The 15,066-nt window shown below is 39.8% G+C and overlaps 1 protein-coding gene and 1 pseudogene across 3 annotated transcripts in view; both read right to left on the bottom strand.

Annotated features, from left to right (window-relative positions):
* Window positions 1-15,066, bottom strand: part of PPT1 (palmitoyl-protein thioesterase 1) — a 129,984-nt gene that overhangs the window by 31,740 nt on the left and 83,178 nt on the right. For 2 of the 3 annotated variants that reach the window (XM_077150149.1, XM_077150148.1), the window contains 4 exons: window positions 9,914-10,023; window positions 7,889-8,016; window positions 7,473-7,543; window positions 5,659-5,761 (listed from right to left, as the gene is read on the bottom strand). In XM_077150149.1, the coding sequence (XP_077006264.1) occupies window positions 5,659-5,761; window positions 7,473-7,543; window positions 7,889-8,016; window positions 9,914-9,997 (386 nt within the window). In that variant the 5' untranslated portion in view covers window positions 9,998-10,023. Of the gene's footprint in view, window positions 1-5,658; window positions 5,762-7,472; window positions 7,544-7,888; window positions 8,017-9,913; window positions 10,024-12,610; window positions 12,764-15,066 lie in introns of those variants that run through there. The other variant, XM_077150147.1, reaches the window with a different exon arrangement.
* LOC143674432 (poly(rC)-binding protein 2 pseudogene) lies at window positions 8,023-9,907 on the bottom strand (annotated as a pseudogene).

Genomic DNA, 15,066 nt, shown 5'->3' with positions numbered 1-15,066 from the left:
TTATAAATATCTTGTTGTTTTTGTAGATATGTTCACAAGATAGGTAAAGTCTTTCATGTAGGACAGACCTAGTCTCAGAAGTAATTAAGGTGCTCCTGAAGGAAATAATTCCAAGATCTGTACGCCCATTTTCAATACAAAGTGATAATGGGAGGGCTTTAATATAAAACATCTCACAGGAACTGTCAGGAGTGCTGAATATACATTAGAAATTTCATGTACCTCGGAAACCACAATCTACTGGGAAAACAGAAAAGATGAATCATACCCTGAAGAAAACAGTAGCTAAACTCTGCCAAGAGACTAATCTCTCATGGGACAAGGTATTCCGGGTGGCTTTGATGCGGGTAAGAGTAGCACCCAGAAACAGGCTCCTTTTGAGCTTATTTGAAATGGTATATGGAAGACATTCCTACAACAATATGATATGTATACCTGGACTGAACAAGGCCAAGAACTGAAAACTAAGAGATGCATTCAGTCACCAAAGACCACATTAGAGGCAATTCACTGCTACACCTCAAATTGGCTCTCTTTTCCTACAAATGTTCCCTTACATCAATTTAAGACTGGGGACTGAATTCTCTAAAAAAAAAAAAAGGAAAAATCAACATCCAACAGACAAGTTGGTGCCAAAGTGGGAAGGTCGTTATGAAATTGTTTTAACAACTCACTCCTTTGTCAAACTGATGACAGTGAAACCATGGATATACTATAGTAGATGTGTTGGTTTGCAAGCCCCTGGAATGCAATATATCAGAACTAGAATGGCTTTTATAAAGGGGAATTTTATAAGTTACAAGTTTATAGTTCTAAGCCTGTGGAAATGTCCAAACTAAGGCATCTAGGGAAAGATACTTTATTTCTAGAAAGGCCAATGCATCTGCAATACCTCTGTCATCTGGGAAGTCAAGTGGCTGGCATCTGCTGGTCCCTTCCTCCTAGGCTCCTTTGCACTCAGTCTCTGTTTCTGTGGAGTTCCTCACTTTACTTCTCCAGGGCTGGCTTTCATCTCTTGGCTTTCCTTGGCTCTCTCCGGGTTCTGGCTTGCTTAACATCTTATGGCAACATCTGCTGGGTCCAAGCATCTCTAAAAACATCTGTATCTCTATTCTCCAGGTGTCCACATCTGTGTTGGCTCTGTTGTAAAGTTTCTATCAGCTCTGAGGCTTCCATCATTTCTCTAGACTCTGTCATTTCTAATGTTTCTCAAAAATGTCTCCCCTTTTACAGATTCTACTAATTTAATCAAGCCCCACCTTAAATGGGTGGTATCACATCTCCATCTAATCAAAAGTTAATACCCACAATTGGGTGTGCCACATCTCCATGGAGATAATCTGATCAAAAGATTCCAACCCACATTATTAAATCAGGATTAAAGAAACGGTTGCCTCCACAAGACTGAATTGGTATTAAAACATGGCTTTTCTGGGGTACATAACATTTTCAAACTGGCCAGTAGGATAAACATATCCTACCGTGATGAGAGTGAAACCATGGATACACCAAATAGGGTAAAAATAGCACCCTCTAACTAGTTTTTCTCTCCTAGACTCTTTCACAGGACAAATATTGAAAAACAAATGGTCGAACCGCCCCCCCCCCCCCCCACAAGGACAGAAAACTGACAAACTTCCAGGAGGCAGATATTAATGTGAATTCCTAGAAGATTTTAAGTACATCTTCAGGAAAACAGAGAAGAAATTTTAAATATTATAATTTGGATTCGATTCCCAGCCTATGCATCCTTCCTGGAAAAAAAAAATTTATAAATGTATGTGTTGCCTAAAGAGTGAAGCACCTTTCCTTGTAGCACCAGGTAGATTACTATGTAAAATTATTAGACTCCTCCTAATATGCATTTTTGGCATAGCCTTGTTTTGTACCTCTGCTATAGTACAGCCCAAGGAATTGACATATTATCAAATACTCATTCTTTGTACAATGGGCAAACTCCTAATCAGCTTCTATAAATCAATCAGATTGTTGGGTATGTGGCCTGTTACCTAGGTCTAGCATTTCCAGGTTACCCTGGGGGATATCACTCCTCCAGGGAGCTGACTGGAAGGAACTAAGAAAATTAATAAAAAAGATGTGAGAACAAGGGTGCACAGATAGTTCAGTGGTAAGAATGCCCGCCTTTCATGCAGGAGACCCAAGTTAAATTCCTGGACCATGCACCCCCCCCCAAAAAAAAAGATGTGAGAACAAACAGGTTCTAGATACAATAAACACAACTACTGGTGATCCAAATAAATGGCCAATTAATTTAGAAACCCCAGGACACCGAATTTCTTTTTCTTACAGTTTAACAGTGAAGAGAGCCATTCAACATGCAAAACGTCTCAGCAACAGAGCTGAGCATTTAACTATTAGAGAAAAAGAGGGGCATTTACAACTTTGCGATGGCATGGTATGGCTAACATCTGGATACAGCAGATTAAGCCAGATAGCCCCTTTCTGTTGGGACCACGGAACCACTCTCAACTACACAATCCCTTCAATACAAGGAAAATGTGATGGTTGCCTCCAGCAATGTCTCCAAACCATAAAACAGGTAAGTGACTGGTTTGAGACAGATTGAGTTAACAGACCTATGTCTGCTGGGTAGCTCCAAACCAAATTCAGTGCTTATGTGGCACCGTTTATGGCCCTGGCTGTCCCCAGGTTGAATAGGCAGAAGCACTTTAGGATTAGGCTCAAGAGAGTATTCAAAAAACATTACCATCAGGAGCAAATCTACCTTCCTTAGAAGTTAAATGGGCCTAATTCACAAGATGAATTAGGACCCTAATTGTACTGTTCTCTGTTGTACGGCAGGACCTACAATAGGGCCTGGTATATATCAGTAATTCAGTATTTGATAAAACTGTAAAATACATATTTTACAGTGTGTGTATTTTACTATGTGACTGAGAGTTAGAGAAAACAAAACCGTTGCAATACTTGTAATAAAGGAAACAGAAAACCACAGTTGGATAAATATTCTAAACACGATAACAGCCCAAACTTCCCTATTCAATATGAACTCAGCACTGCACTAAATGCTTTATACCCAATTTCTTTATTCCCTACAACCCTGCAGGAAAGTTCTATTATTAACTTCGTAGCAGAGATGAGGAAAATGAAGAGGCCCAAAGACACTTAGGGATTGTCCAGAGGCTCTCCAACAACCCCCTAGAGAGAGGGATGTTTTTCTCTTTTGCCTTTTTGCCTGTCTGCAGCTATCTTTATTTTCCCCTTACACTTGATATGGCGTTCAGTACAGAAATTCAGGTTGGAAGTAATTTTTCCTCAAAATACAAAGGCACAATTTCCTGCTAGCTAGCACCATTGCTTTTAGGGAGTCTCTCTGTATGTGGCCTTACTGGGATCTACTGTTTATCCCTACTGTTCCTGAAATTTCTCAGGAATATACCTTGGTAAGGATTTTTTTCATTCATTGCCCTGGGTACTCGGTGAGCCCTTTCCCATCTAGAAACTCCAGAAAGTTTCCTGGGAAACTTTTTTGTATTAGTTAATCGACCATTCCAATCTGCCCTTTCCTCTGTATTCTTTTTTAAATTCCTAATAACCAGATATTGGACTTCCTGAACTGCTTCTCCAATTTCTTTATCTGTTTTCCTACCTCTTTGAGATTTTGTTGTAACTTCTGGGAAGTTTTCTCAACTTTATCATCTAATGTCTCTAATAAGTGTTTTATTTCAGTTATATTTCTAATTTCCAAGAGTTCTCTTACTTTCTGATTGCTGATTTCATTGGCATTCTGTTCTTGTGTCATGGAAGCAATTTCTTCTTATCTCTCTGAATATAATAATATTGATTTTAGTTTTTAAAAAACATTTTCTGCTCCTTTAATTGCCATGTTTCTTCCTCTTTTTTTTTTTCCCATGTTGGAAGCATTCCTCAGACAACTATCTGGTGGTCTCTGGCTCCCTGTTCACATGTAAGTGAGGTACTACAAAGCTCTGCATGCAGGAGCAGTTTCTTTGCTTCTGACTTCCTTATAGGGTATTCAGGAGGGGTCCTGAGTTGTTGCAAGATTCCAAAATGTCAAATTTTAGGTTTTCTCTCATTTCTAGAAAGGGGCCGACCAAATTTTTGCCTAGCAGGGAATAAGCCTGGCTGCTAACATTCTGGGAGCTGAGTAGAAGGAAAGGGCATGGGTTTTCAGTACAGCATCTTACCATCATCCTGGGCCTGGTGCTTCTCTAGTTAAACTGCTCCAGAGCTTGCATTTTGCTTTTCTTGTCAGGGTGTGGGTATAAGTCACTTGGATATGAAAGTTAGGGACTGGGGAGCCTAACCATTTTTTATATAGGTTTCCAACAGAGAAAACCTGTTTTAGGCTTACCCCCTTACCTCTACCTTCCAAGGTATTTTATACCTCCAATTTCTGAGTCTTTATGAGGTATAAAGAAAGGGAACCTGCTCCCTTTTGGTCAGTATATCCCTCTACAGACATAAAAGTTTCAGTTTTTCTGTTTTGCCTAAACAGTTATCACTCATTCATCTACTTTCTTTTTTTCAAGACCATGTTGACATCTTTTATTATATCATGGCCTCTCTATTTTTTTTTGCCCTTATAGGTTTATTCTTTTTTAATTCTTTTGCTATCACTTTATCAACATTTAAGGAAGAAGAGAAGATAAACACATCAATCTACCTATTTTAAACCTATATCCAGGTATCACTACAATATCCCCCCAAGCAATAATTATTCATTTATACTCACTAACATAATTCTGATTGCCAAGGGTTATATCTTGGTTCACAAAACAAGTAAATACAAGAAAAGAAAAGGATGGATTTTTCGGAGGCATCTGGGCAAGAGTTAGAAGAAAAAGAAGGGAGAATGGAGTTTAAAGAAGTCATACTATCCATGAGAATTGAGAATAGGTAGGAAATTAATAACCAAGGTGTAATTAGTAAAAACAAGGTGAAGGGTAAAGCAAGGTGTGGTTCGAGTTGTCTGAGGGAATAAAAGCAGATAAAGATATATACAGCAACTTGGTTTCCTGTGCTGCTCATCAAGTGGCACCGTTGACCCAAGATAGCTTGGTGACAATCTAGGGTAGCCAACAAACAAGAAAGGATGGGAGAGCTAGCTGCAGGCTCTTTCCATATGTGAGTCATCCACAAGTCTGTGCCTCAAAAAAATGGCTTCAAGGGGGTGTTATACTGAGAGCTGTTATTAGACAAGAATGACATACTTGGAACTCATAGGATAGATACCATAACCATATCAGCTGATTTCAAATCCCAGTTATCACCTACAATACCCTAGACTTACTGAATCAGAATTTCTAGGGAAGGAGCCCTCGTATCTATTTTTAATTAATTGCCCAGTGGTGGTGATGCATAGTTTAAGTTTGGAAACAAATGTACAAGAACACATTCCCAAAGTGACTGAGTAGTAGGGAACACTGATGTAGGCGTGACTAACTCCTCACTGACAACAGAAAGAATCTGTTCTCCAAATACTAACAATATTCTAACAGTAATTCCTTAGGCTTAGAACTTCCCAAAGGTTTTTACAGAAAATATCTCATTTGAATATTAGCAATGACTGCTGAAATCACTGCCAGCATGACAGTCTGCAAGATTTTTTCATCCACTGACAGTTCTGTATCTTTTTTAGCTAACCATACATACCATTCTTGAACAGTTTTGGAGTAAGCCCCAACATTCAGTGTTTTTCTGATCAAGTCACAGACATGAGAGCTCTCTCCAGGGCATCGTGGGAGTCCAAAAACACCTGCAGTGACAGAAGGCAAATATCCATTCATTCAATAAACATGTACTGAACATTTACTATGTGCAAGGCACTGTGGAATATACAAACAAACTAGATCCAGTCTCTGGTCCTTTTCAATTATTCCTTAAAAACTCACACTCTATGAGAACTGATACTGTAACTAGTTTCCTCCTGGTGCTCTCACCCTCTTTTTTGGTGAAGGTCCTTTGCACCTGAGGATGTGCTTCTCTCCTCCTGCCTCTGCATAGCTGTACTCATTCTCATCTCTCAGGTCTCAGCTTGGCGAAGCCCTATGGAACTGCCCTAGCTAACATAGCACCCTCCCCCCACTTCAGCCCCCTCTCCCACTTATACTCTCATGTTCAACAATAATATTTTTGATTACCGGCATAGTTACAGCATCTATGGACAGTAGTTAATTTAATCCTTACAATTATTCTGCCAAGTAGTTAATGTTATTTGTTTGACATTACAGACAGGCAACTTTAAAGCAGAGAGCTTAAATATCTTGTCCAAGGTTAGACAATAAGTGAGAGAGAGTCAGGATTTGAACACAGGCAATCTGGCTCCAGAGTCCATAACTTCAACCATTACAGTGACTATTATCCTGATATTTTTTTCCCTTCATCATAGTTACCACTGTCCATATTTACTTGTTTCATATCAGTCCTCCCCTTTCTCCCCTACCCTCCACTAGAATGAAAGTTCCATGTAGACAGAGACCTTGTCTATGCTGTTCCTGGCATATAGTAGGTGCTCAATAAATATTTGTGGAATGAATGAATGATAAAGGTGTTTTATCTACTGGTATTATCAATTGGTATTTAGACAGTGAGCAATTCTGTCTAAATAGAAAGAGTACTGTTTCTCAAAGGATTTAATTTCTACTCAAATTTTTTTCTACTCTTAATTTTATGACCAAAAAAGCGTAGGTACTATTTTTTGCCTAAATTCAATAGGACTTTGCCAATGTCAGAAAGCAGAAAGGATCATTATATTTTCATAACTCTTTTTTTTTTATCACTGGTATCATATACCAGTTGATAAAGAAATATCCTACCTGTATTTCCTAACAGGTAGGAAATAGGCATTTTCCTACCTATTATTTCACTTCATTCTCCCACAAGATGAGCAGGGTCATATTTTTGTTCTCCCCATCTGTGAAAGGAACCTAACATACAAAATTACTTGCCCCTGAATGACAGCAAATGGGTAGATTCAGGTTTTCTGACTGTAAGAAGAATCGTTCTGTCTCTACACTAGATCAGCTAAAGCTATATCCATCAGCTTGTTGTTTCTCAAAGGATTTAACTTCTATTCTTTATAGAAATTAAAAAAACCAAAAAGCTTAGGTACTATTCTTTGCCTAAATTCAATAGGACATTGCCAATGTCAGGAAGCAAACGGGATCGCTAGATTTTCCTAATTCTTCAACCACCACCTGCCACATGGCTACAACCATCTCACTTCCAAGAAATTCATGTCAATTTAATTGGAGGGAAGTAGATGGCCACCCAATGATTCATCTGTGTCCCAGGCCTCTTCCTATTTCTTCTTTAGTACAGTCTAGTTTGATTGCCATAAGCTGAAAAAACAGGATTTTGCAAGAATGGCTGACTTTTTTTGCAAACAGAGCAGTGATATATATTTTTTAATCAACTGGCCATATGGGTTAGAATAGAGAAAAAAAAGGAAAAGAGGTCAAAGTTACCTTGATGTTGTCCCCCAATAGAGATCAGATTAATCATAGGAGGTAATGGGCATCTCTGGGCCACTGCCCGCCTGGGAAAGAAAGTATTGTCATTTCTGACCGTTAGGTGAAAAAGTACCAAGATCAGCTTTACAAAAAAAAAAAAAAAAAAAATCAGCTTTACAAATTAAGCTACTTGATCCTCTGAGGTTCCCTAAAGCCAGTTTCAGGATATGGCTCTGAGAAAGACAAGCACAAATCTTTATTTTTTCATAGAAAATAATTTAAGTTCCATAAATCTTCTTACATGGGACATTTTGGAAAACTTTCCTTTCCAAGACAGCTGAGGATTCCAAAAGAATCAGGAGTACATCTATCTAAATAAAAGAAAAAAATCAATTTTATGTAAGTGTGCTCTATAAAAGAAAGGAACTTACAGAAATTGACCCCCCTGCGAGAATCCCATAGCGTTGTAGCCTTGCTGCAATTTAGGATCCTTGGCAAGAATCTGGCAGGCTGTTTTAACTTGGGAATTAACATTCAAGAAGAAGCTGTTCTCCACATCCTAAAAAAAGGAGCCACAGAGAAGTGAAAGGATGGAGCTGAAAACACTACTGGCATCTTCTCTAAGAGGTGAACTTGCTTAGGTTAGTATCCTCATATAAGCCACTCAAGAGTTAAAGTATCATTGTATGATTTCCTGCTAAAAATACATGGTAAAAGGAAAAGGAAACAAACACACAAGAAAAAAAAAAAAAAGATAACTCTCCCTTCCTCCCCCACTGTGGTATCCATCTCCCATTCACAAAGAAAAAGCTCCAGTTCATCTTTTATTTTTTAAATTTGTGACAAGGATATAAACTGAAATGTATTAATATTCTACTCTTATATTTCCATGACAAAGAAGGAAAAAAAAGATGAGCAAAACAAACAAACAAAAAACAGGGAGAAACTTATAAAACTAAATAATGTATCTAAGCACGAACAACTGAACAAAGAAAGTAATTAAACCACTTTAATTTAAAAACCACAAGTGGATGATTTTTACAAACTCTTTAAAACCTGGAATCAATCACTGATTGTCCAGAAGCTACACAGATGGATCACAGATGGTGGTGAACAGCAGAATAGGATTTTGGATGAATCTGCATTGTTCCAGCTGCTCCCCATCTTCCTGTCTCCAAGGAAAGCCTGACACTGATTAGATAGTGAATCAGGCTAACGCAGGTGGTAGATACAGGGATGGTAATCTGCCTATCAGAAGATCCTTTCACTGGGTTAACAATTTTGCCCCAGACATCTAATAGGTTTCATTGATTTTGGCACCTTGATGCCCCACTATGAAGCCAATCAAATCATTTGGAATGGTAAATTCATGAGAAGTAACCTGGGTAGATACATCCAAACCTGCGATGGATCTGGTATTGCCATGCACCATAGGGAAATGAGACTGTTGTGCTGCCAACTGGCGCAGCTTGATCAAATCTGGCTGTGGCATAGCATACTGTCCGTGAATGGTATAGTCTTCTAGAGCTGGTCCCTCCAGGCCAGGGTTGAGGCACATGGACAGGGTGATGTGTGGAAAGCTCACACTGGCACTGCCTGTGCTCACACTGTACTTGTCCTGACTACCTGCAAAGATGACCAGAGAACAGGAAGGCTTGGGCAGGTACGGGATGGTCCCACCCTTTGGGGGGACTCCAACATGACCACTCAGATCTGTATGACACACTCAATGATGGACTGCAGGCCAATAAAGATGGCCTGAACAGCTGAGTTGGAGAGCATATATCCTGCCATCCAGACCTGAGCCCCTGTATTCTCTCATATTTCCTTGATCTTGCAGCCACCTTTCCCAAGGAGCGAACAATACTGACTAACAGGGACCACCAGTCTCAGGGTACTTGAGTTCAACTGGCAGCTGTGCTATTGGTCATAGCTGATGTCCTCTTCCAGTTTGTCAATGACCACGGCAAGTGGATCCAGTCACAATAATTCTGTCAGAACAATTCCCTTCTGAGATGTTGATAGATGCACCACTCTCCTTGTGCATTTTTGTAATTGACTCTCCTTTCTTTCCAATGATACTGTCAGCTTCCTTTCCATGCATAGGTATTGAAGATGGTGAGAGTGTCCAAGTCAGACAGTGCTCTGGGGAGCTGGACTTTGAGTGGTCAATTATTTAGTCACCAATGGGAGTGAAACTGCAGGTGGGAAGTGACTAAGGAGAAAAGGGAAATGGGCAGGAAGGCAAGGGGTGTCCTTGCAGGAGGGTGGAAGATGAAATGTGGAAGGGTTTGGAGGTGGAGAAGGATGAAGGGGTCTCTAGTGAGCAAAAGGGAGGGAGAAGGCACATGTTACACTGAGCGCCTTTGTAGGCCTGGGAAAGTAAACACTCTAGTTGTAAATTTATTAAATCAGTCAGCAAACCTTCAAAGGAACAATGCTATAAAGGGCCTTACCTCCATCAGGGTTTTCCCAATCTCCAAAGATAAGACATAAATTCCAGGTATTTTCTTCTCAACCATTTTTTTAATAGCACCCATGCTTAAGGGATTACAGCAGCTGTCTCCTAGCCAATAAAAACAGTGATGAAAATTCATGAATCCAAACAACATTACTTGACTCTCAACTTGCACAAGCTTGAGAGCAAGTATCTACTTAAATTTTGTTTTACTATTTTATTTTTACTAGAGCAGTAGTAGGTTTACAGAAAAATCATGCAGAAAGCACAGAGTTTCTATTCACCCCGCCTCTCACACACACAATTTTTCCTATTATTAACATTTCACATTAGGTTGGTACTTTTGTTAACAACTGATGAAACAACATTATTATAAATATACTATTAACTATAGCTCATGTTTACATTAGGGTTCACTCTTTGACTTGAAGTGTTTTACGGTAATTTTTTTCTAGTAACTTACAAACAACCTAAAATTTCCCATTTTATCCACTTTCAAACATACAATTCAGCGGTGTTGATTACATTCACAAAGTTGTGCCTCCATCATCATTATCCATTGTTTCCATCGCCCCACCTCCTTATATTTTATACTTCACGGGCCTCATCCTGGTTCTAGCCCTATTTCTCTTCCTGGTACAAGGAGCCAAAGCTAAGAACCGAAAGCAGACTGGCCACTGAGTGGGAGAAGTGCAATGAGATCATTTCCCATTTTGAATTTAGTCAACCTATTTTCAATCCGAGAGTGGTTGAAGAACCAATTTCTAAAGAAGGAAAAGTTGAGACCTAGGGCATTTTCTAGTTCTCTCATATTGGCATTCACCACACTGAAGTGTAATTTTTGGCTACTTTACTGTCTCACCTATGGACTGACTCTAAGCTCTTACAGAACACAAGAGTATTGTGTTCTCTTTATCTTGTGTCCTCTTTTAATCTTTAACTGTTGTAGCCCCTAGGCCTGGCACAGAACCTTGAAAGTTGTCTATGTCTGCTGCCTATAATTTTTCTCCAAACATTTTTCTTTGACTAACTCCAATCAGGTTTTTGCTCTCTTCACTCCACCAAAACCTTTTTTGTTAAAGTAATGATCATTACATTGCTAAATCCAATAATTAATTCTCAGCCATTATTTTAATTGATTTTGGTGATCACTCCCTTCTTGAAACAATTTCTTCACTTAGCTTCCAGGATAATACACTCTCCTGACTTTTCTCCACCTACACTGGTTGTTTCTTTACTCTCCTTTACTAGGTTCTCCTTATCTCTTCAACCTTCAAATGGTAGAGTGCCTCAGTGTTTAGTCTTTGGACCTCTTTCGTCCTCTATGTATATTTATCCCCTACGATCTCATCCAGTCTCATGGCTTTAAATACTATTCATCTGATGAAGGCTCCCTACTTATATCAACAGCCTGTACCTCTATCCTTGATTCCATATTCCTCATGTCTATACAACACCTTCTGGATGTCTAACAAGCACCTCAATCTTAGTAAGTCCAAAATCAGACTCTTGATCTTTCCACCCCAAATTTCCTTATTCTACAAGCTTCCTCACTTTGGTAAAATGATAACTTCATTCTTTTAGTTGTCCAGAACAAAAACCACGGATTCACCCTTAAATTCACCCCCATCTGATCTGTTAGCAAATCTCACTGGTTCTACCTTCAAATATATCCAAACTTTGACTACTTCTCAACACCTCCACTGTTGCTATACTGATCCAAGCCATCATCTGTTTAAATTATTGAAAGTTTCCTAACTTGTCTCCCTGCAATTGTCCATGACTCCCTACAACAATCTATTCTTAACAACAACCAGAGTAGTTCTTTTACATGTAAATAAGATCCTGTCATTCATCTGCTCAAAATACCCCAATGGTTTTCCATCTTACTCTAGCCAAAGTCCCTGCATTAGCCTTAGTAGGCCCAACAACATCTCTACCTTTCCCATTTCTCTGACGGAACCCCCATCCACTTCCCTTTGCTCACTCAGATACAGCCACACAGACCTGAATGCTATTCCTTGAATACACCATATGTACTCCTGTCTCACGGCCTTTGCAGCTGGTGTTCCTTCTATCAGAAATCCACACGGCATCTTCCCTCACCCATTTCAGGTCTTTATTCACATGCCACTTTCTCACGGAAGCCTTTCCTGACCTTGCCTCCACCTCCAGTCTCTTATCCTTCTCCTTGCTCTATCTTTCTCCATTGCACTAATCACCATTTGATATATATTTTACTGTTTTGATTGACTGTCTCTCCTTTCCACTGGAAAATAAAGTTTTAAGATACTCAACAACTATGTGTTAAATGAACGATTGAACTGCAGGTGCCTAACAAATCTCTGTTGAATGCGTGAATGAATAAAAGGATGGATGCCTGATAAAGTAGCCAGAGCCCTGCTAGCCTAAGTGCCGAGCGCTGCACCCCTGCTGCGAGACGCCACTGGCGAGAATGAAACGAGGTCAGCCTTTAAAATTCCTGGCACAGCGGCCGCTATGAGCGTTCAAAAGAAAACATCCCTCTCTTCGTTTCCAATGCAGGGTAATCACGCAAATCCTAAAACGGCTGGCCAGCCGCGCGGTGTGCGACCACCGTCCTCGCGCTCCACACCCTCATTTTGCAGTCACGAAAGCAAAGCAGCAGAGGGAAAAAGAGTCGCCAATTTTTCTGACTCGCTTCTCATTCACTCACCCATCCCATGCCAGATCACCAGCGGAAGCGGCGCCGGCGGCTCAAGATGCCCCAGCGCCCAGGCAGCGCAGGATACGGGCAGGAGAAAGAGAGCAAAAACCCTAAAGCACTTAGGCGACGCCATCTTGGCCGGATCACGTGACTGCCGGCCCGCGCCGCGGGAGAAGCGCATCCTGTCCGCCTTCCTCCCGCCTGCCCCGAGGGGTGCCTTTGGCCGACGGGTGGCTGAGCCTGGGATCCCGCGCTCCAGGATATCCTCCGCGCAGGCGAATTGTTTGCGATTGCCTAAATGCATCACAAAACCAATGCTAACATTTATTCGGCGCTGACTACTTAGGCGCTATTCTAAATGCTTTCCATCCGTTAACTGCCTGCATCTGCATGACAACGCCGCAGATACCTCTATCCCTCTTTTAATGGATAAGGACGCTGAAGCTCTGAGAATTTGGGTAAAGTACCCGAGGTCACAGAGCACGCAAACAGGTTAGGGCCAAAGTCAATTTTTTTTTTCTTTTTGTAGACTTTATATTTTAGAGCGTTGTAGGTTTACAGAAAAATTATGCAGAAAGTACAGAATTCTCATACATTAATCCTGGCCCCGCAAGTTGTTACTATAATATCCGCCTGGGCTAATCATGATAGGATGTGGTATTTGTTCTGGGTCTTGAAGGAACGGTTGGTTTTTAACAGGTAAAGATGAAATGTGGAAGAGGAACAGACATGAGCTAAAGTAGAGAGTAGGAAAAGTACAATGTATTTTCTAGAAATGACACGCCTTCCATCTGTTGGATGTGTAAGAATGATGGAAAAGTCCGCTGCCGCTTCTTCTTCAGAGCTAGATTATTGGAACAGCCATTTTCGCTATCGCCATTTCTCTTTTCTTGAATCCATTTATCTTCTATTGCCAGATTCTCTCAATTTGCTTTCATCCTCTCAATTCCTTGCTGAATAATTTTTCAGAAAAGCGTTGAAATAGTTTACATAGGGATCTGTTAAGTAAATTAGGGTTCTCCATGATACAATAAAACAGTATGCAGCTGGTTTTATCAAGGATGATGTAAGTATGCACATTGTAAGAAAATTAAGTTTAGCTTTCACACACGATGGCACAGGAAAGGATTGCAGGACAGCGCAAACCTTCTTGCAGGCAGGGAAGGAGAGCGCCTCTGATGTAAACCTAGAATTGGCTCCAGATAGGTAAAAACAAAGTTTAGAATAAGTAAAGGCCAGGGTCATTGAAATGTAAAGTGTAATCAAAAGCCGGAATCCTCCCTGGGAAATGTGAATTAGTTAGACTGTCCGGATAGGCTGTAACCTCTAGAGTATCCAATTAGTGGAGAAACAGGGGAGGGGCCTATGTGCTAGACTTAGGATATAAAAACCTGTGGCGCCCATTCTTGCAAGATCATGAATAAATTCTTCTCTTCTCCATAATCGGGTGAGCGTTTATTCTCTTTCAAGTATGATGTTCTTCCTAACAGCATAAAAAGAAGTCCTCATTATATTGTAAGTTAAAAACAAGTGCACTTCCACTGGAAGCCCTTCTATCTGATGCTGTTGGGACTGGTGTTAATGAAAAAAGTCAATTAAAATGCAGAATCGTAAAACATTATACATACATATCTTAAATATTTTCTTTTAACTTAAAACATAAATTCTTTCACTAATCTTTTGAGGTAGCATCAGGCCTTTTCTATGAGTGTGGGGCCTCTGGTTATTGGAGTGTTTCTTGGAGTGATTGTGTTTCTTGCCTTAAATGAATCATGATTTTTTAAAAGTTTCTTTAAAGTTGAGTAACAGCTGAAAGACACTTTTAAAGCAATCTGAATTCAAAATTCTAGATGTTTATTGTTTTTCCACTCACAGTTTTCTCACCCACACCTAATTTCAACAATTTAAAATTTTTTTTCATATTCTAATGCTTTCGTTATGAAAATTAACATATATACAAAAAAAGAAAAAACAATAATTTTCAAAGTACATTTTAACAAGTTATTACAAGAAGAGATTTCAAAGTTTGGAGTGGTTTATGATTCCACAGTTTCAGTTTTTCCTTCTAGCTGCTCCAAAACGTTGGAGGCTAAAAGAAATATCAATATAGTGATTCAGCAGTCATACTCATTTGTTAAATCCTGTCTTCTCTGTTATAACTCCTACTTCTCCTTTGATCCTTCTCATAATCTATAGGGATCCTTGGGCTGTGCCCATTCTAACTTTTTCATGTTGAAAAGGGAATAGAGTTAGTTGATATCTTGGAGAGGCTGGCTTCTCTGGATTTCAGGACTTATCTGGCCTAGGAACCCTCTGGATGCTATAGGTTTCAGGAAAATAAACTATTGCATGAACTTTTGTAGTGTTTCAGATCTCTAGGAGTTCTTTAGGGTTAACAGGGATGATGTTGATTGGAGTTGGAAAACTGGCAATTAGCAATATCTAGCTGAAGTTTGCATAACAGT

This window comes from Tamandua tetradactyla, chromosome 2 (genome assembly GCF_023851605.1).
Source record: "Tamandua tetradactyla isolate mTamTet1 chromosome 2, mTamTet1.pri, whole genome shotgun sequence".
NCBI lineage: Eukaryota > Metazoa > Chordata > Mammalia > Pilosa > Myrmecophagidae > Tamandua > Tamandua tetradactyla.
The sequence above is the reverse complement of the archived record's forward strand: the minus strand, read 5'-3'. Positions and strand labels throughout refer to the sequence as shown.